The 21,950-nt window shown below is 45.4% G+C and overlaps 1 protein-coding gene across 3 annotated transcripts in view; it reads left to right on the plus strand.

Moving 5' to 3' along the window:
- IFRD2 (interferon related developmental regulator 2) overlaps window positions 1-21,950 on the plus strand; it is a 27,283-nt gene continuing 5,333 nt past the window's right edge. For all 3 annotated transcript variants that reach the window (XM_061396845.1, XM_061396846.1, XM_061396847.1), the window contains exon 1: window positions 1-496. In XM_061396845.1, coding sequence (XP_061252829.1) covers window positions 439-496 — 58 coding nt within the window. In that variant the 5' untranslated portion in view covers window positions 1-438. The remainder of the gene's footprint in view (window positions 497-21,950) is intronic.

Below are 21,950 nucleotides of genomic sequence, written 5' to 3' on the forward strand. Positions count from 1 at the left end.
ACAGTGCGGGCAGCTTCAGAGTTAATGACTACACGTGCTGGGGGAAGGGCGCAGGGCATTGTGGGTGCATAGTTCAGCTAGAGCGTCGTGGGCTTATGGGCTCCCCAGGAGTAGACTACAATTCCCGAGGTGCTCTGCGCCCAGCCTGGCGCCGGTAATCTGCGCACGCTGCACTTTGGGAATAGAAGGTTCGGCCGCATGGATGCGGTCTGAGCCGAGTGGCTAGGGACTCGCCTTCCCAGCCACCCATTTAGCGGGGCGGGGCGCTTCGACCCATCTGGCAGGGCGGGGCGCCTCGCGAAGATGGTGGCGCGCGCAGCGTGTGGCTCCCGTCGTCTGCCTAGGTCTCAACTCAGCGCACCGGCCGGCGACTCGCTGGCCTGGAACCCCCCGCCGCCGGGTCCCTGACCCCCCGCCCTGTCGTGCCCGATTTGCGGCATGCCCCGCGCCCGAAAAGGCAGCGCGCCCCGCAGAGGCGGCCAGCGCCGCGGAGGAGGTAAGTTGGGGTGGGGTGGGTGGCGGGGCACGGGGAAACTGAGGAACGTCAAACTAGGGTCCTGAGTGGGTTCCCGTCAGTGACCCTTAGAGTTCTCGGGTACAGATCATGCCTTGCCCAGTCTGGTGCCGCCACCTGCAAACTCCCCCCGTGACGAGCACGTGCCCCAGAAGTCAGCGGCCACGTGTGCGCCTAACTTGAGCGTGCTGCCTGCGTGCCCCCTCGCTCCGGCTCGCACCTCGTCCGCACCTGCCGGCCTTGGTTGGTTTCTCATTGCCTCTCTACCCAAGCTGTGCGCTGTGATATGGACAAACTGGCCAGACGGAGCTGGAAGCCCGTCCGCTCTCCAAACACTGATCCTTTGCCGAACTGGACTAGGAAATTGGTGGGAGACCTGGCTTATCCTGGAGTACTGAGAGATAGGGTGATGGGGAAACTGCAAAATTTGGGGCCTTGACTGCCCGGCTCTAGAAGGCAGATGAGCGCCCTGGGGCCCGAGGCAGTCCTGAGAGTCGCTTATCAGGTCGACCAGGAGGTGCGGCATATGTCCTGGTACAGTAAACAAGTTTATGTTTACCCAGCAGAGATGGGGTGCCTTTTAGGCATGGCTGACACCTGGCCACCATTTTAATGGGGCTTGGGTGAGGGTGTTACCGAACCACACTTGGATTCACTTGCCTGGGAGCTATAAAGCCAGTCTACTGATGAAACCGCAGAAAAGCGGGTCGCGGGGGTGGGGTGGGTGCGGAGGCGGGGGTAAGGCTCTGAGGAGCTCTGGTTCTTTATGTCTCAGAGCACAGAGAATTCAGCAAGAAGTGAAAGTGATAAATAAAAAGTGACTTTTTAGAAAAGCGCCCTTGAGAGGCCTTCAAGTGGGTGGGTGAGAAGGTGCTGCCCCAAGAACTTGGTGGGTATAGTTTTATAATCAAAGGAAGAGTGGGGACAGCAAGAAGACTACCTTCTTCCTCATTCTTGAGATGTCACGCTTCCATCATCAGTTTCTTCTGCACATGGGGTAGGGGAGTTTTCTTGCTCCTACAAGGTCAAATCAGGACTGTCATGGTGCAATCAGTTCAGTTCAGTTCAGTCGTGTCCGACTCTTTGCTACCCCATGAGCTGCAGCACGCCAGGCCTCCCTGTCCATCACCAACTCCCGTCGTTCACTCAAACTCAAGTCCATCGAGCCAGTGATGCCATCCAGCCATCTCATCCTGTCGTCCCCTTTTCCTCCTGCCCCCAATCCCTCCCAGCATCAGAGTCTTTTCCAATGAGTCAACTCTTCGCATGAGGTGGCCAAAGTACTGGAGTTGGCACAATGGGAATGAGCAAAAAGGCAGTAACCATATACTGAAATATGATAAGTCATTTCAGGTTTTAGCATAATGTCTCTCTTTCCTTAAATTGTTTCTTTTAGTGCACTCAGGGGAGCATGTCCTAGGAATCACTGGGCTGGATGTAGGTCTCCTTCTACCATTAAACCAATGGTTGTTTGGGGGCATGCCTCCTGCTTCTGTTTCATGATTTTATGATTAAGCAAACCTGCTCTTTTTCTTTTTTTTTAAAGGTGCCTTCTTGAATGATGATTAACTTAAAGCAGTCTCCCATAGTTTTTTCTTACGCTCCCTTAGTGGGATTAAGTGTTTAATCACCTACTTTGTCTTTTTCAGTTCAGTTCAGTGGCTTAGTCGTGTCCAACTCTTTGCAACCCTATGAATTGCAGCACGCCAGGCCTCCCTGTCCATCACCAACTCCCGGAGTTCACCCAAACGCATGTCCATTGAGTCGGTGATGCAATCCAGCCATCTCATCCTCTGTTGTCCCCTTCTCCTCCTGCCCCCAATCCCTCCCAGCATCAGGGTCTTTTCCAGTGAGTCAACTCTTTACATGAGGTGGCCAAAGTATTGGAGTTTCAGCTTTAGCATCACTCCTTCCAAAGAACACCCAGGACTGATCTCCTTTAGAATGAATTGGTTGGATCTCCTTGCAGTCCAAGAGACTCTCAAGAGTCTTCTCCAGCACCACAGTTCAAAAGCATCAATTCTTCAGTGCTCAGCTTTCTTCACAGTCCAACTCTCACATCCATACATGACCACTGGAAAAACCACAGCCTTGACTAGACGGACCTTGGTTGGCTCTGCCCCTATCATTCCCTGCCTCCAGGTATTTATCCTTTATGCTTAAAGGGGGTTAAGGGCCAACAAACTTATCATTAACTGCTTTCTGCTGAGATAGGATGTAGGCCTCCCTGGGGAAAAAGTGTAAGCCCTGACTGAGTCTTCCTTCACTTTTGGGAGAACTGTAATGCTGACTCTGGTTGTGTGTGTGTTAGTCACTCAGTCATTTCCGACTTGTGAACCCATGGACTGTAGCCCACCAGGCTCCTCTGTCCATGGAATTCTCCAGAATACTGGAGCGGGTTGCCATTTCCTACTCCCGGGGATCTTCCCGAGCCAGTGATTGAACCAGGGTCTCCCGCATTGCAGGCAGACTCTTTACTGACTGAGTACTATTCTCTTAGCCCTTGTGGGTGTTAAACATCAGAGAATGAGTTTATAGAAGATACAAATGAAAAGAATTAAAGCAATTGACATTAAAAGAGTTATTAAAAGAGATTGCAGCCACAGTTTTGGAGACCCAAACCATATTTTCCAAACAGTTTCCATATCTAGAGAGGGTTACTTGAAGCCTCACTTGTTTGCTTTTGGCTAGGCCTGGAACCTTACTATTTTATAGTTCAGGTTTTATACTTCAGAGTCTTTTAATTATAGATTTAGTCTTGTTATTTTAAACAAGTTTTTTGTTCACATCATTTAGTTATAAGGGTGGCTTCCTTGTCCTTCAAGAAACAGTTCAGTTCACTTCAGTCCCTCAGCTGTGTCCAACTCTTTGCGACCCCATGAATCGCAGCACACCAGGCCTCCCTGTCCACTCCCTGTCCAAACTCCCGGAGTTTACTCAGACTTATGTCCATCGAGTCGGTGATGCCATCCAGCCATCTCATCCTCTGTCGTCCCCTTCTCCTCCTGCCCCCTATCCCTCCCAGCATCAGAGTCTTTTCCAATGAGTCAACTCTTCGCATGAGGTGGCCAAAGTACTGGAGTTTCAGCTTTACCATCGTTCCTTCCAAAGAATACCCAGAACTGATCTCCTTTAGAATGGACTGGTTGGATCTCCTTGCAGTACAAGGGACCCTCAAGGGTCTTCTCCAACACCACAGTTCAAAAGCATCAATTCTTCAGCACTCAGCTTTCTTCACAGTCCAACTTTCACATCCATACATGACCACTGGAAAAACCATAGCCTTGACTAGACAGACCTTTGTTGGCAAAGTAATGTCTCTGCTTTTGAATATGCTATCTAGGTTGGTCATAATTTTCCTTCCAAGGAGTGTCTTTTAATTTCATGGCTGCAGTCACCATCTGCAGTGATTTTGGAGCCCAAAAAATAAAGTCTGACACTGTTTCCACTTTTCCCCCATCTATTTCCCATGAAGTGATGGGACCAGATGCCATGATCTTAGTTTTCTGAATGTTGAGCTTTAAGCCAACTTTTTCACTCTCCTCTTTCACTTTCATCAAGAGGCTTTTGAGTTCCTCTTCACTTTCTGCCATAAGGGTGGTGTCATGTGCATATCTGAGGTTATTGATATTTCTCCCGGCAATCTTGATTCCAGCTTGTGCTTCTTCCGGCCCAGCGTTTCTCATGATGTACTCTGCATATAAGTTAAATAAGCAGGGTGACAGAGTGGCCCCTAATTTAGTTAATAAGTCCCATCTATTAAAGGGAGAGGACAATCAGGCACAAACAAGGGAATGTAGAAATGACTGGCCACTGATGTTGCACAAAAGGGGTTGCAGGAAAGTGTACCCGTGTCTACTGACACTCCCACTACATATTTCTTATGATTGTTAAGGCTTTCAGTCTAGGTTAAGACTGAGAGGGTTGCCCTGGTGCTTATGAGAGATTTTATCAAGTGGCTCACCACATCAATGACCACCTGAAGCTTGAGGCTCACCACTATTATGTAGGTGGTATCTCTATCTATAGCCACTTTTGGTATTGGGCTCCCTCAGTCTTTTGATTATAAAGCCATCAAAAGCTTATGGGTCTCTGTGCCCTTCTGGCATCTGGGGCTTTCCCTCTGCAAAGCTCTGATTGCTCTCAAAGTGGATCGAGCACCTTCTTTCCTGCAGTGCCCCCTTTGTCCCCCTAGGGTACACTGGTTTTGTCTGGGTGCCCATGAGCCTTACGGTTTACCACGGCCAGTTTGACCTGGAAAAGCCAGCCTCGCCTTCAGTGGTTTTTCAATGGACAGAGCCACTGCCAGCATTTGGGTCTTTTGTATATTTCTTTGGGTGCCTTTTGTCTCTCAGTTTATATTCCTATGATTGAAAACTGAATAAACCGGCTGGAGCAAGTCACTTCTAGGGGTCTGAGGACTGGGAGTTGCGTTTCGAATCCTGTGCTGATGTCTGGGGTGGACTGGGCTATGAGATGCATAGCCTGAAGGGCCTGTGCCTGGAGGAGGGAGGGAGCCATATTCATATACTTTTTATTTATTTATCTGGCTCTGCCTGGTCTTAGTTGCGACACCTGGAATCTTTAGTTGCAGCATGCAAACTCTTAGCTGTGGCATTTGGGATCTAGTTCCCCGATCAGGGATTGAATTCACATTCCCTTCATTGGAAGTGCAGAGTCCTAACTGCTTGGCCACCAAGGGAGTCTCTGTCTGTAGACTTTTTCATGATGGGCCTTCTGACTGGTGTGAGGTGGTACATTGTTGTAGTTGTCATTTACATTTGTCTAAAAATTAGTGATGTTGAGCATCTTTTCATGTGCTTTTTAGTCATTAGTATGTCTTCTTTAGAGAAATGTCTATTTAGATACTCTGATTTTTTTTTTTTAACATAAAACTGTATGAGGTGTTTGTATATTGTGGAGATTAATCCCTTCTCGGTCACTTTGTTTGCAAATATTTCCTCCTATTCTGTGGGTTGTCTTCTTGTTTTGTTTATGGTTTCCTTTGCTGTGCAGAAGGCTTGAAGTTTATTTAGGTCTCATTTCTTAATTTTTAAAGTTTTCATTATTCTAGGAGGTGGATCAAAAAAGACACTGCTGTGATTTACGTTAAGGAGTGTTTGCCCTCTCTTTTCCTCTAGGAGTTTTATAGAGTCTGGCCTTAAATTTAGGTCTTTAATCCATTTTGAGTTTATTTTTGTGTATGGTGTTAGTGAGTGAAAGTCATGTCCGACTCTGCGACCCCATGGATATACAGTCCGTGGAGTTCTCCAGGCCAGAATACTGGAGTGGGTAACCATTCCCTTCTCCAAGGGATCTTCCCAACCCAGGGATCAAACCCAGGTCTCCTGCATTGCAGGCAGATTCTTTACCAGCTGAGCCACCAGAGAAGCCTCTATGGTGTTAGAGGATGTTCTCATTTCATTCTTCTACACTGTAACCGTCCACTTTTCCCAGCACACCACTTACTGAAGAGACTGCCTTTCCTCCATTGTGTATTCTTGCTTCCTTTGTCATAGATTACTCGACCGTAGGCGCATGGGTTTATTTCTGGGTCCACTGATCTGTATTTCTGGTTTTGTGCCAGTACCCTGCTGTTTTGATTCCTATAGCTGTGTAGTTTAGTCTGAAGGCAGGGTGCCTGATTCCTCCAGCTGTTTTTCTTCTCAGGATTGCTTGGCTATTTCAGGTCTTCTGTGTATCTGTACAAATCTAAACATTTGTTGCGGTGGTGGTTCTAGTTTTGTAAGAAATGCCATTGGTAATTTGATAGGGATTGCACTGAATCCGTAGACTGCATTGGGTAGTGGAGTCATGTTTTGACGATACTGATGCTTCCAGTCCAAGAGCACGGTGTATCTTTCCATCTGTTTGTGTCATCCACAATTCTTTCATCAGTATTTTCAGAGTATAATTTTTTATCTCCTTAGGTAGGCTTATTCCTAGGTGTTTTACTCTTTTTGATGTGATGGTAAATGGGGATTATTTCCTTGATTTCTTTCTTTTAAAAAATATCTATTTGGCTGCACCAGGTCTTAGTTTTGGCACATGAGATCTTCAATCTCTGTTGTGGCAAGCAGAATCTTTTCATTGCAGCATGTGGAATCTAGTTCCCTGAACAGGGATTGAACCCAGGCCCCCTGCATTGGGAGTGTGGAGTCCTAGCCACTGAAGGCAGGGAAGTTCCCTGTTTTCCTTGATTTCTCTTCTGATTTCTTGTTGTTAGTGTATAGGAATTCAAGTGATTTCTATATTAATTTTGCATCCCGCAAATTTGCCACGTTCATTGGTGAGCTCTAGTAGTTTTCCGATTGCATCTTTAGGATGTTCTGTGTACGGTATCACGTCATCTGCCGACAGTGACAGCTTTTCTTCCTTTCCAATTTGGATTCCTTTTCTTTCTTTCTTTTCTCTGACTGTCATATTAGGACTTTGAAAACTATGTTGAATAAAAGTGGCAAGAGTAAACATCCTTCTTTCTAATCTTAGAGGAAATGTTTTCAGCTTTTCACCGTTGAGAATGATGCTAGCTATGGGTTTGTCATGTATGGCCTTTATTATGTTGAAGTAAGGTCCCTCTGTGCCCACTTTCTGGAGAGTTTTTATCATAAATGGAAATTGAATTTTGTCAAAAGCTTTTCCTTCATCAATTGAGATGATTATATGGTTTTTATTCTTCAGTTTGTTAATGTGGTGTATCACACTGATTGATTTGAATATATTGAAGAATCTTTGCATCCCTAGGATAAATCCCACTTGATCCTGGTGCATGAGCCTTTTAATGTATTGTTGGTTTCAGTCTGCTAGTATTTTGTTGAGGATTTTTGCATCTGTGTTCATCAGTGGTATTGACCTGTATTTGTATGTGTCTGTTTTGGTATTAGGGTGATGGTGGCCTTGTAGAATGAGTTCGGGAGTGTTCCTTCATCTGGAATCTGGGGGGATATTTTCAGAAATACGGGTGTTAACTCTTCTCTACATGTCTGGTAAAAGTCACCTGTGGAGCCGCCTGGTCCTGCACTTTTGTCTGTTGGAAGTTTTCTCATCTCAGTGTCACTTTCATTACTTGTGATTGGTCTGTTCATATTTCTGTTCCTTCCTGGTTCAGTCTTGAAAGGTATACATTTCTAAGACTTCGTACATTTCTCTTTTTAAATTAAAACTTTTTAAAGTGTTTGTTTATTTAGGGTTGCACCCTGTGACTTGCAGGATCTTAATTCCCTGACCAGGGGTTGAACTTGGGCCCCTGGCAGTGGAAGCGCGGAGTCATAGCCACTAGACCGCCAGGGAACGCCCAGAATTTGTCTGTTTCTTTTAGGTTGTCCATTTTATTGGCATAAAGTTGTTTGTAGTAGTCTCTTACGACCCTTTGTATTGATATCTCTGTGGTGTCCATTCTAACTTCTTTTTCATCTCTGATTTAATTTTTTATTGTTATTTATTTATTGGCTGTGCTGCATGGGCTTGTCTCTGTCTGCAGTGCACAGACTTCTCACTGCAGTGGCTTCTCTCGTTGCTGAGCACTGGCTCTAGGGCGTGCTGGCTTCAGTATCTGTGGTGTGAGAGCTCAGTAGCTGGAGGTCGCCTGCTCTAGAGCACAGACTCAGTACTTGTGGCACACGGACTCAGTTGCTCCACCACACGTGGGATCTTTCCGGAGCAGGGATCGAACCTGTGTTTCCTGCATTGGCAGGTGGATTCTTTACCACTGAGCCACCAGGGAAGCCCACTAATTTTATTGATTTGAGCCCACTCTCTTTTTTTTTCTTGATGAGTTCGGCTAAAGGTTTATCAATATTGTGTATCTTTTCAAAGAACAAGCTTTTACTTTCATTGATCTTTTTTATGATTTTCTTTGTCTCTATTTCATTCATTCCTGTTCTTATGTTTATAATTTCTTTTACTAACTTTGGATTTTGTCTTTCTTCTCTGGTTGCTTTAGGTATAAGGTTACCTTGCTTCTTTGATACTTTGTCTTGTTTCCTGAGGTAACATTGCATCCCTGTAAATTTGCCTTTTGGAACTGCTTTTGTGGCATCCCATAGGTCTTGGATCTGGTGTTTTCTTTGCCATTTCTCTCTTAGTTCAGTTCATTTGCATCCATCTCTTTTCTACCCCATGGACTGCAGCATGCCAGGCCTCCCTGTCCTTCACCATCTCCTGGAGTTTGCTCAAACTCACGTCCATTGAGTCAGTGATGTCATCCAACCATCTCATCCTCTGTCGTCCCCCTCTCCTCCTGCCTTCAGTCTTTCCCAGCATCAGGGTCTTTTCAAATGAGTAGGTTCTTTTCAAATGAGTAGGTTCTTTGCATCAGGTAGCCAAAGTATTGGAGCTTCAGCTTCAGCATCAGTCCTTCCAGTGAATATTCAGGACTGATTTCCTTTAGGATGGACTGGTTTGATCTTACAGTCCAAGGGACTCTCAAGAGTCTTCTCCAAGACCACAGTTCAAAAGCATTTCTCTCTAGGTATGTTTTTCAATTCCTTGTTGATTTTTTTCAGTGATCCACTGAATATATATATTCTTATTTGAGTTTTTTCCCATATAGGTTTTGAAAGACTGTTGACTAGAGTTACCTGTGCTGTCCATCACGTCCTTGTTGATAATCTGTTTTACATATATTGGTGTATATGTGTTCATTCCAACCTGCAAATTTATCCTTCCCTCCCATCCCTCCCTTTAGTAATCATAAATTTCTTTTCTTTTATATATATATATTTTTTTTGACTATGGCCTGCAGGTTCTGGCATCTCAGTTCCATGACCAGGGATCCAATCTAAGACCTTGGCAGTGAAACCTGAGTCCTGACCCTATACTGCAGGGGAATTTCCCATAAATTTCTTTTCTAAGTCTGTGGGACTGTTTCTCTCTTGTAAATTAGTTCATTTGTATCCATTTTTAGATTCCGCATATAAGCAATATCATAGGATGTTTTTGGATCTCTACTGATTTTCTTGAATTGCTGTAATCATCTCTAGGTCCTTGTTGCTGAAAACTGCATTATTTCATTCTTATTTTTTTGCCTGATATACCATTGTATATATGTACCATATCCTCTTTATTCATCTATCAAGAGACATTTTGGAGACTTCTGTGTCCTGGCTGTTGTAAATAGTGCCGCAATGAATGTTGGGGTGCATATATGTTCAGGAATTATGGTTTTCTGAGGATATCCGCTGGGAAAAGCATTTCCAAATCCTACGGTCGGTGTATTTTTCATTTTTTCAGGAATCTCCCACCTCTCTTCCCAATTGGCTGTGCCCCTGTGCATTCCCCCCAACAGTGTAGGAGGGTTCCCCTTTCTCTACACAGTACTTACTGTTCGTAGACTTCTGGAGGATGGCCATTCTGCCTGGTGGGAGGTTTACCTTGTGGTCCTTTTGGTTTGCATTTCTCTACTAATAAGCTATGCTGAGCAAGTTTCCACGTGCTTTTTTTTTTTTTTAACAGTGAGAGTGAAATATTCGTCTTGAAATTGACTTCATGAAAGTCCACCCCTCTGAATTCTTTTCTGATTACCTCCACAGGGATATTTCTTATGGGCAAGTGCCACTTACAGTGCCCCAGCCCTTGTGATTATTAAGTGTCAGACAGTGAAAGGCACTCAGTCATGTCCGACTCTTTGCGACCCCATGGACTATATAGTCCATGGAATTCTCCAGGCCAGAATACTGGAGTGCGTAGCCTACAGTATTCTCCAGTATTTCCCTTTTCCAGGGGATCTTCCCAATCCAGGGAGTGAACCCAGGTCTCCGACATTGTGGGCAGATTCTTTACCAGTTGAGCCATCAGGGAAGCCCAAGAATACTGGAGTGGGTAGCCTATCCCTTCTCCAGTGGATCTTCCTGACGCAGGAATCGAACCGAGGTCTCCTGCATTGCAGGCGGATTCTTTACCAACTGAGCTATCAGGTAAGCCCCTAGTGTCCAGAAGCAAGGGTTTTAAAGCTGTAGTTCTGAGAAATGGCCACAAGGCGGAAAGATTTTTTTGTGCCCAACACTGGGTTTTCTGGCCGCCAGAGCCTTAGCAAAGAGTCCTGTTCTTGGCTTATAACTGAGAGTGGAATGTGCCAGATCAAACAACCAAGGGCTTGTGGCTCCTTTCTTGTTCCCCCTTAGTCTTCACACCCCCAGACAAATAACCAACTCTCGTAACACGGCAGCGCCCAGGGTGCGGCCATAGAGGACAGGGTCGACTCGAAGGAAGTAGGCTGGAGGTGGGCACCCCACCACCAGGAGACCTGCACACACGGTGACTGTTCATAGCTCTTGCAGTCCAGAGGGTGCCCCACCCTTCGGTTGCCTACTTTGGGTTTTGCTGCTGGAGGGCCCCCCTGGATGTGGACAGCATGATCCCATTCAGAGGGGATCAGACACCGCAAATCCAAGGGGGGTTCCTGTGCAGGCACGTGCTCCCTGGCTCCCTCAGCCCCAGGACTGCTCTGGCGCCCAGGGAGTTAACACCAGCCTAGGCCCCCCTGGTCTGAAGGGAATATAGTAGGCATTTCTGTTTCTTTTTTTAATTGGGGTTTTATTTTATGTTGGAGTACAGTTGATTTGCAACGACGTGCTTGTTTTAGGTGGACAGCACCTGAGCTGTGTTTGTTTTTCGGTGTGCGGTCTCAGGTATACTGTGATTCAGTTCTACATACGCGTATACCTGTTCTTTCTTGGATTATTTTCCCGTAGGAGTTCCTGGGCTCCACAGTAAGGCACTGTTGATCACATTTTGGGTATATGTTTTGTGTTTATGTTTATCTTAACCTCCAAATTTCTCTCCCCTACCCCACCTGATTCTTTTGGTAAACGTGTATTTGTTTGCCAAGTCCTTGAGTCTGTTTCTCTGTTTTTAAATTAGTTCATTTGTGTCCATTTTTTAGTGTCCGCCTATAGGAGATATCGTAAGACGTTTTTGTTCCTTGTCTCCATTACACTTGTTGGTATGATCACCTCTACCTCCAGCTGTGTTGTTGCCAGTGGCATTATTTCATTCTTTTTTACGCCCGAGGACTGTTGCATTGTCTGTGTGGACACCATGTTTATTTCTTCATTCACCTGTTGATGGATGGTGAGCAGGCTTCTGTGTTCTTGCTGCTGCAAATAGAGTGGTAATGAATGTTGTGGTGCATGTGTGTTTAGGAATTATGATTTCTGAGGACAGAGGAACGCCTGGGAGGGGCATGTTGGAATTCTGTGGTTGGTCTGTTTTGTTGTATTTTCAGGAATTTTCCTGCTGCTCTCCATGTTGGCTGTGCTCCTCCTGACGGTGGAGGCAGTTGTCTTATTTTCATGCCGTATTCAATATTTACTGTTTGGAGGCTTTTGGAGGATGGCCACATTCCCTGGTGGGAGGTGATACATCATGGTCCTTTTGCATATCTCAAATAGTGGTGCTCAGCAAGTTTTCATGTGGTTTTCTTTTTTTTTTTTTTAATTAAAAAATTTGTTAAAAAAAAATACCAAAAAAATTTTGTATTGGGAAATAGCCAATTAATGGGGCTTCCCTGGTAGCTCAGCTGGTAAAGAATCCGCCTGCAATGCAGGATACCTCAGTTCGATTCCTAGGTCAGGAAGATCCGCTGGAGAAGGGATAGGCTACACTCCAGTAATCTGGCCTAGAGAATTTCATGGACTGTGTAGGCCATGGAGTCGAAAAGAGTTGGACACAACTGAGCGACTTGGACTTTCGCTTTCGCTTATAGCCGATTAACAAGGTTGTGGTAGTTTCAGGTGAACAGTGAAGGGACTCAGGCATAAATGTATCCATTCTCCCCCGATCCCCTCGCATCCAGGCTGGCACATAACACTGAGCATAGTTCTCTGTGCTATACAGTAAGTCTGCCACTGTCTCCACTGTCTCCCCATCTATTTGCCATGAAGTGATGGGATCAGATGCCATGATCTTCGTTTTCTGAATGTTGCGCTTTAAGCCAACTTTTTCACTCTCTTCTTTCACTTTCATCAAGAGGCTTTTTAGTTCCTCTTCACTTTCTGCCATAAGGGTGGTGTCATGTGCATATCTGAGGTTATTGATATTTCTCCCGGCAATCTTGATTCCAGCTTGTGCTTCTTCCGGCCCAGCGTTTCTCATGATGTACTCTGCATAGAAGTTAAATAAGCAGGGTGACGATATACAGCCTTGACGTACTAGACGGCTGTTCAAGCTGAAACTGCAATACTTTGGCCACCTGATGCAAAGAACTGACTCATTGGAAAAGACCCTGATGTTGGGAAAGATTGAAGAAGGGAGGAGAAGGGAACGACGGAAAATGAGATGGCATCACCATCTCAATCGACATGAGTTTGAGTAAGCTCTGGGAGTTGGTGATGGACAGGGAGGCCTGGTGTGCTGCAGTCCATGGAGTCTCAAAGAGTCAGACACTGAACTGAGTGACTGAGCTGAACTGATGTATTGACTTGTCATTTTCTGTCACTCCCAGCATTCTCATTTATTCTTCTCCCCACCCCAATTGTTCCTATGGTAAATTTAAGAATTTTTTTAGTCCTCCTTCTGTATCATTAGTACACTAGTTCTGTTGTGTCAGTGTTTCAATTCCACCTCTAAGGGATATCAATGATATGTGTTTTTCTCTGAGTTTCGCTCAGTTGGACTGAGTGACTGAACTGAACTGAGCTTTCATCACGTTAGAGAAAGCCGTTTTCCTGGGTGGTCCCATTTGAGTGGAAGGTGCCCGACGGTTTGTGATTCATTCCCTCTTCCCTGTTGCCCTTCAGGCTCTGCTCTCCCCATCCCTACCGGGAGACACATCTCAAGCCGTGCAGTAGTGTTGAGCTGAGGGTGCTGTTGTTTGGAGGTGGGGCGACCCAAAGGAATCAGTGTTTAAGTGGTTCCCCAGGAGCAGGAGCCATGGACACCAGGAGACTTCTCAAAGGTCTTACTATTTAGTGACTGCAGCATCCTTCCGGTGCACCAGGCTAGCCTTAGCTGATAGAGGGCCAGCCCGCCTTACAAGGCTGTGGTCCCATCCACAGGGCTGTCGGAAGTACAGGTGTTAGGGGGGCTCGTTTGCCTGCACAGACTCTTGCGCTCTCTCAGGTTTACCCAGGCCAGCTTGGGACCGAGGCCTGTTCAGGCCTCATGGGTGTGACATCAGCGCAAGTGGCCCGGACCTCCTGGAACAGAGTAGGCAGTCCAGATTTGTTTTCTGTAATTTCCATTTTGTATTGTAATATAGTTGATCCACAGTGTTCTTCTGCTGTTCTACATCAACCTGATTTAGTTAAATGTATAATTGTACCTATATTTTCTCCGCTCGTTTACCACAGAGGATATTACAGTGTGGTGAGCAGAGTCTCTTGTGGGATTTCATACATCCTTGGTGATTTTGGTTTTTTTGTGTGTATATGTATACACACACACACATATACACACACTGTTGATTTGTGCTTTCCTGTCAATCCCACCATCCCCATTTTTTTCCTCCACTCCCCATCTAGTCCCTTTAGTAAATTAAGTTCCTTTTTTGGTCTCCCTTCTGTATTGTTAGTACACTAGTTGGGGTGTTCAGTGTTCTGTCCCCGTTTGTGATATGAATGGTACGTGTTTTTCCCTGTCTGACTTGGAGTACTGGGCGCAGTCCTCTCCTGATGGGTCTCAGCCACAAATGATGGCTTCATCCTGTTTTCCTGCTGACTCCTCGTTCATGGTATGTTTGGTGCATGTCTTTTTCTTTCGCTAATTAATGAATGTACTTCCCGGTGGTTTCAATGGCTGTGCTGTTTTGGATATTGGAGCAAATACCATTTGAATGCAAGTGTCTTTTCAAAGGATGGTTTTCTCCAAGTATACTCCCCGGAGTGCAAGCTCCAGAGCTCGTGGTAGCGCTGTTTCATTGTGGAAAGGACTTCCGTAGTGTTCTCCAGAGTGGCCATGGTCAGTTTATATTTGCACTAACCGTGTAGTAGTGTTCCCTTTTGTGCCCAGCCTCACTCAAATTTTTTGTGTGTAGCCCTTTTGATAACTGGTGTTAGGGTTTACCGATTTGTCATTTAGATTTGCATTTTTCTAATCACTGAAGATGCTGAACACCTGACCATTAGACTTTGGTGTGTGTGTAAAGAAAGAATGTAGTAAAATTTAGCTCTTGCAGGTGGTCTCCTGAGAGTGAGCCCAGTTTTCAAGGCGATTTTCTTGACCTACCAGAGGATATTGCTTGAGGGCAGGTGCTATTCACAGCTCTACAAACCTAAGTGCCCTGAAACTCCTTTTGAAAGATGCTGTTACTAGTCGTGGCCACAAGGTGGCAGCCCTTCCCCTTCCTCTCCCCTGGGTTTCAGGCAATCTGATCCTTTATGAGTGAAAGCTGTTTCCTGGGTGGTCCCTTAGAATGGAACTTGCCATGAGAAATAGCCATTAGCTTGTGATTCAATACCTCTTCCTTCTTGCCGTTCAGGGTCCTCCCTCTCCTCCCACCCTGGAGACAAATTTCAAGCCCTTCATGAGGTTTATTGAGAGTTCTGTGGTTTTAGGTGGGGCAACCAAAAGGAAGCCTCCGCTAAGTGGGTTCCCCGGGACCAGGAGCAGTGGAGACCGAGACTTTTGAGAGCTCTTACTACCCAGTAGCTCAGCATCGCTTCAGGTGTACTAGGCTAGCCTTATCTCTTAGAGGGTCAGCTTGCATAATCAGGTTGTGGTCCCAGGTAGAGGGTAGCAGGAAGTACAGGTGCAAGGTGGCACTTATTTGGAGGCACAAACCCTTAGCTCTCTCAGATTCACCCCAGACCACCCTGGGACCCACGCCAGTTCAGGCTTCACTATTCTGACCCTGCCCAGGTGACACTGGCCTCGTGCAATAGAATAGGGAGGCCCCACTCTATTTTTTTTAATATCATCTCCATATTGTATTGCATTATAGGTGATATACAGTGTTCTTTTTTATTTCTGCAGCAACCTGATTCAGTTACAGATACACTTACCTGTTCTTTCTCGGGTGCTTTACCCATGTGGATTATCACAGAGTGTTGAGTGCCTGTGCTGTCTCATATGTCCTTGCTTGTTAAATATATATTTATATGTATGGGGTGTGTATTTGACAGAAAACCACAATCTCAACGTCCTATTCCCCTCTCTAACTTTTACCTTTGGTAAATCTAGGTTCCTTTTTAGTATCTCATCTGTTTAACTTTTTAGTACCTCAGTTGTATCAGTGTTTAGATAGCACTTCTAAGCGTTATAAGCAATGTTTTTCTTTGACTTTGTCTATTAGGTGTAATCATGTCTTGCTGGGTCCAAGTGCCCAGAGATGGCATGATTTCATTCTGTTTACTGGCTGAGCACCAGTCCATGGAGTGGTTGTTGCAGCCTTTTTTTCCTTTTATCTGTGGTCTGACATTTCCATGGTTTTGGTTGGTCTTCTGTTTTGGGTTATGGCACAAGGATGGTTGGGTTTCACGTGTCTTTTCAAGGATGGTGTTCTCTGGGTAGGCCCAGGACTGGGATTCCCAGAGCTTGTGGTAGCATTGCTTATTGGTTTTTAAAGAACCTTTATAGTTTTCCTACAGAGTGGCTATTTCCAGTTTATATTTGAACCAGTAGTGCTGTAGGGTTCTCTGTCTTCTCTAGCGTTTTTTTGTGTAGTGACTTTTTGATGACTTGTGTGATGGGTTACTTCGTTGTCACTTTAATTTGCATTTATTAATCATTAGAGATGCTGAGCATCTTTTCAGTTGATTTTTGTTTAAAAAAAAAAAAGTGTAAAATTTAGCTCTGGCAATTGATTTAACTGCCTGAAGTGCTGGTTTTAAAGTTCCTGTTACAAGAAGTGGCCACAAGGCAGGTAGCACCGTCTCCTGCCCAAGTCTGTTAAATCAGGCAAGCCCAACCTTCATGGCTCTTAGAGAAAGCTGTTTTCCTGGGTTGTCAGTTTGAGTGGGAAGTGCCCAAAGAAACAGCCAAGAGTCTGTGACTCATCACCGCTTCCCTGTTGCCCTTCAGGCTCCTGCTGTCTGCTTCTACCTGACAGACAAACCCCAGGTTCTGCAAAAGTGCTGTGCTGTGCTAAGGATGCTGTGGTTTGGAGGTGGGGTGACTCAAAGGAAGCAGTCTTTAATTGGGATCCCGAGCAACAGGAGCTGTGGTACCCAGAAACTTTTCACAGCCCTCCCTGCCCAGCGGCTGCAGCATCCTTTGGAGGCACTAAGCTTGCCTTAGCTGATCAAGGGCTAGCCTGCATCCCGAAGTTGTGGTCCCAGCCAGCCGGGGCCAGGCGCTACACTCAAGTGGGGTCTTCCCGTCTCCCATCCTGTTCAGCTCCTTCAGCCCCACCCCAGTGCAGCCTTGGGATGAAGCCTCAGGCTCCAAGGATGTGACACCAGCCCGGGTTGCAAAGGCCTGAGGAGAACAGAATGAGCACTCTGTCCTTTCATTTTCAAGCTTTATTGCACTGTGTGTGAGATACAGTGTTGTGTTTGAGCTCTGTAGCCACTTGATTCTGCTGAACAGATTCTTGTAAGGATTCTTTTTCAGATCCTTAACTCAGGTAGGTTATTACAGGGCGCTTGAGGTGCTGTGTAGTGGTCAGAGTCCACTCTAAGGAAGTAGTCTGAAGATAACCACCTCACAACTAGGAGATCTGCCGACAAGGTGAGAATTTAGAGGGTTCAAGCCTAGAAAGCAAGAAATAGACGAGAGAGAGAGGAAGAAACTAGGAGAACAGAGACAGCGAAAGGATGAGAGAGGAAGAAAGGAATGGCAAGAGAGACATCGTGAGAGGACGCCATCAGGAAGGGAGAACAAGAAAGAGAGGAAGCAAGAAAGGTAGAGAAAGAGAATACAGGAGAGAGAAAAGAAAAGGGAGAAGAGAGGAAGGAAGAACAATAGAGAGGTGGAGAAAGGAAGATAGAGAAGGAGAAAGTGAGACAGAGAAGCAGACTAGAGGAAGGAAGGAGGGAATCAAGAAAGGAAGGATTGCAGGAAGGGAAATAGAAACAGGAATCAAGGAAGATACAGAAGAGAGAGAGGAAGGAAGAAAAAGAAATAAAGAATCAGAGGAGAAAAAGGGAGGAAAGAGAAAAGGAGAGGGGAAGAGAAAAGGGGAAACGAGGGAATGACAGCATAAGAAAGGAGGAAAGGAAGCAAGCTAGAGAGAGAAAAGGAGTTAGAGACAAAGAAAGAAGGTAGAAATCAGAGAAGGAGAGAGAGGGGAAGGAAGGAAAATATAATGAGAGAAAGAGATGAGGGAAGAAAGTGAAAGAAGAGGAAGGAAGGAAGGACCATAGAGGAAGAGCGAAATGGAGAGACAAAAAGGAAGGCAGGAGAGAGAAAGGGGGGAAGGAAGGGAGAGAGAGAACTGAGAAAGGGAGAGAGAAAGAGTTAAAGCAAAAGGAATGGAGAGGAATGGAGGAAGGGTAGAAAGAATGAGAGGAATCAAAGAAAGGGAGGGAGAGAGAAGGAAAGAGTGAAAGAAAATCAGAAGAAAGGAAGTTAGAGAAAGAGGGAAACAGAAAGGAAGGGAAGAGGGGAAGGAAGGTGGGAAAAAAAGAGAAAGTTAATGAAGAGGAAAGGAGGAAAGAGAGAAATAGAGTAATGAAAAGACAGAGTAGTGAGAGGAAGGAAAAAAGAGGATAGAAAAAATAAGCGAGATGAGGAAGGAAGACAGGGAAGGACACAGAGGGAAAACAAGAGCGTGAAAGACTTAAGGGAAGTAAGGGAGAGAGAAAGACTGAAAGAAGGAAGGAATCAAGGGAGAAAGAAAGATAAGTAGGAAGAGAGACACGGAGACAGAGAGGAAGGAAGAAATGAAGGAAGGGAGAGAGAGCAGAGGTGAAGAATGAAAAGGTGAGAGAGAAGAGAACTGGAGATGAGGGAGTGAGAGTGTGAGAGAGGAAGGAAGCAAGCTAGAGACAGAAAGGGAGTTAGAAAGAAGGGTAGAAATCAACAGAGGAGAGGAGGAGAGCGAAAGAGGATCGTAAATGTTGAGAGGGAGCGAGAAGGAGAGAAAGGAAGGGAGAGCGAGGGAAAGAGATGGAAGAGAGAGAAAGAGGGAACTAGAGTTAAAGAGGAGAGAGAGGCTAGAGAGACGGAGAGGAAGGGAGGACGAGACAGAGAAATGGAACAAGAGAGGGGAAGGATGAGAGAGACAGAGCAAAAGACCCACAGCCAGGAAGGAAGGGAAAGAGAGAGAGAAAGGGGGAAGGAAGGGCATAAAATCAGAGGAAGGAGGGAAATTAGAGAAAGAGCTAAAGGGTAAAGGAGAGAGAGAAAGGAGGAAAAAGAATCAGGAATAGAGTAATAGAGAGGAGCAAAGGAAGGGAGAGAGAATGAATGAGGTAGGAGAGACAAGTAAGAGAGAAGATGGAGGCAAGAGAACAAAAAAAGAGAAAGAGTGGGAGGAAGGAAGTAAAAAGGGATTGAGACAGCAAGAGGAAGAGAGAAAGAGAAAGAAGGGTAGAGAGAAGAGAAAGAGAAACAAAGAGAAATACATGGAAAGAAAGGAAAACAGAAAGGAAAGAGAAAGAGGACCAAAGGGAGCGCAAGAGAGAAGGAAAGAGAGGAAGGAAAAGAGATCAGTAAAGAGAAGTGACAGAAGGAAAGAATCAGGAAGAAAAAGAGGGGAGGAGAGTCAGAAGGATAGAAGGAAGAAAGATGGGGAGTGAGGAAGAAAAGGAGAGAAAGGGTAGAAAGCATGGAAGAGACAGAGAGGGAAATTGAAGAAAAGAGAGAGAGGGAAACAGTGAAACCAAAAGAGAAAGAGAATCAGGAAGGAAGCGAGAGAGAGAGTGGAGAGGAAGGAAGGAACAGAATGAGACAAGAAGAAAGAGGAAGAAGGAAGGAAGGTAGTAAGAGGCAGAAAACTCCTAGGAATGAGAGAGGATCAAAGAAAGGTAGAAAGGAAGAATGAAAGAAATACAGAGGAAGGAGGGAGGGAGAAGAAGGAAGACAGCAAGAGAGAAGAGCAGAAAGAAAGGGTGAGAGAAAAAGAAAGCAAAAGAGAGACAGAGGAAGGAAGGAATCAGGGAACGCAGGAAGATAGAGAAAGGAAAGGAAGTTAGAGAAAGAGATACAGAGAGAAAGTGAGATAGGAAGGAAGGAGGAGAGAGAGGAAGGGATAGTGGGAAAGAAAGCGTGGAAGAGAAATAGAGGGGGAAGAAAAGGAAGGGAGAGAGAGGGAGGGAGAAAAAGAACAGGAAAGAGAAATGGAAGGAAAGAAAAGGCACCAGAGAAAGAGTGAGAGAGGAAGGAAGGGAGAGAGGAGGATGAAATCAAAGGAAGGAAGGAATCAAGACAGGAAGAAAGAGGAGGTGAGACAGGAGAGGGAGGAGGGGAGAAAAAGTTAGGGAAAGAGAAAGAGGGTAAAGGGAAAGAAACGAAAGAAAAAGAAAGGTAGTGAGAAAGGAGTGGGGAGAGCGAAAGTGAGAAAGGCAGGGAGAGAGACAGTAGGAAGGAAGGAGAAAGAGTCAGGAAGAGAGACAGGAAGCAAACTAGAGAGAGACAAACAACGCGAGTTAGAGAAAGAAGGGTGGAAATCAACAAAGGAGAAGAGAGTGACAGAGAATCGAGAGATGGGGAGAAGGGAGAATGAAAGAGGGAAACAGGAAGGAGATGATAGTGAAAGAAGAGAAGAGGATAGAGTGAGGGAAAGAGAACCAGAGAAAGATTGAAAGAGAGGAAGGAAGAATGAATCAGCAGAAGAAGGAGGAAGAAATTAAGAGACAGAGGACAGAAAGAGAGTAAGATAGAGAGGAAGAGACACAGAAAGGAAGGGAGAGGAGAGAAGGAATGAGAACAAGAGAAAGAGTAGAGAGAAAGCATTAACAGAAGCAAGAGAAATGAAAAGTGAGAGAAAGCAAAAGAAAATCAGAGAAAGGAAGAAAGAGAAAGAGCTAAAAAGCGAAAAGGAGAGAAGAACGGAGGAGGAAAGAGAAATAGAGTCATGGAGAGAGTGAGGGAAGGAAGAGGAACAATGGAAGGCAGAGAGAAAGAGAAAAGGAATGAAGGAAGAGAGACGAGAGAGTGAGAAAGGAGGTCAGGAAGAGTAAGGAGAGACCCACACACAGGGACTGAAAGAAGAAGGGAGGAATCAAGGGAGAAAGAGGGAGGGAGAGAATGAGGAAGGAAACAGAAACAAGGAGACAGAAAGAGAAGCCGATGGAGAGAAAGGAAGGGAGGAAGAGACAAACAGAAAGAGGGAGGAAGGTAGAGAGGAAGAAAGATAAAGACTGAAATTGAAAGAGGGAGAGAAGGGCTGAGGAGGAGGAAAGAGAGACAGAAAGGAGTTAGAGAGTGAGACAGGAGAGGAAGGAAAGAGCAAGGCAGAGAGAATTAGAGAAAAGAGAATCAAGGGAAGGAAGGGAGAGAGACGAAGAAACAAAGGGAGCGAGAGAGAGAGAGACAAAGGAAGAAACAGTGACAGGGAGAGAGGAGAGGAAGGGAGAGACAGAAAATAGAGAGGGTCAAAGGAAGGCGGGAAGGAAGCAAGGAAAGCAAAAAGCAAGAGGGGGCGGAGAGAGGACAGAAAGAGAGAGAAAGGAAGAAAGATAGAAACAGGAAGGAATCAAGGAAGGAAGGTAGAGGAAGAAGAAAGAGTGAGAGGGAGAAAGGAAGCTAGAGACAGAGAGATGGAGGAAGGAGAAAAGAGCAAAAGAGAGAAAGAGGAACGAAGGGAAGAAAAGGAAGGGAGAGAGAAGGAAAGAAATAGGGGAAGGAAGATAGAGACAAAAAGAGAGGAACCAAGGTGGGGGGTAGAGAGAGAAAGAGGGGAACAGGAGAGAGAAGACAGAAAAAAAGGGAGTGAAAGAGAGACAAAGGATGATAGAAAGGTGGAAGGAGAGACGAGGGAAGGGAAGAGAGAGCAGGAAGAAAGAAATGGAAGGAAAAAGCATTAGAGAAAGAGTGAAAGAAACAGAATCAGAAAGAGGAAGGAAGGCAGGAAGAGGAACAAAAGGAGAAAGAGGAAGGGACAGAGAGGAATGATGAAATCAAGGAAGGAAGGAGTCAAGTGAGAGGAGGGGAGATAAATAGGGAAAGAGACGCGGGTGAGAGAGAGGAGGCAAGAGAGGAAGGAAGGGACAGAATCAGAGACGGGAAAGGGAAAGAGAAGAAGGAATCAAGAAAGGGAGGGAAGGAGAAAAGAAGACAGAGAGAAGGAAATAGAAAACGATAAAGTGAAAGAGTTACGTACAGAGAGAAAAACAGAGACAGACGGTAAAGGGAAAGAAATCAAAGTAAGGGGAAGAAAGAGCAGGGAACAGAGAAGTAGAGAAGGAAGGAGGAAAGAAAAAGATGGTAGAGAGAAAGAAGAGGAGGGAAAGAGCCAGAGTGATGAAGAAATGGAGAGAGAGAAGGGACGGAGAGAGAATGATAAAGAGAAAGAACAAAAAGAGGAGAGAGAGAGAAAAAGATGAGAGGAAGGAAGGCGTCAAGGAAGGGAGAATGAGAGAGAGATATATGGAGTACAGAAAGTGAAAGATCAAAA

Source organism: Bos javanicus, chromosome 22 (assembly GCF_032452875.1).
Source record: "Bos javanicus breed banteng chromosome 22, ARS-OSU_banteng_1.0, whole genome shotgun sequence".
NCBI classification, from domain to species: Eukaryota; Metazoa; Chordata; class Mammalia; order Artiodactyla; family Bovidae; genus Bos; species Bos javanicus.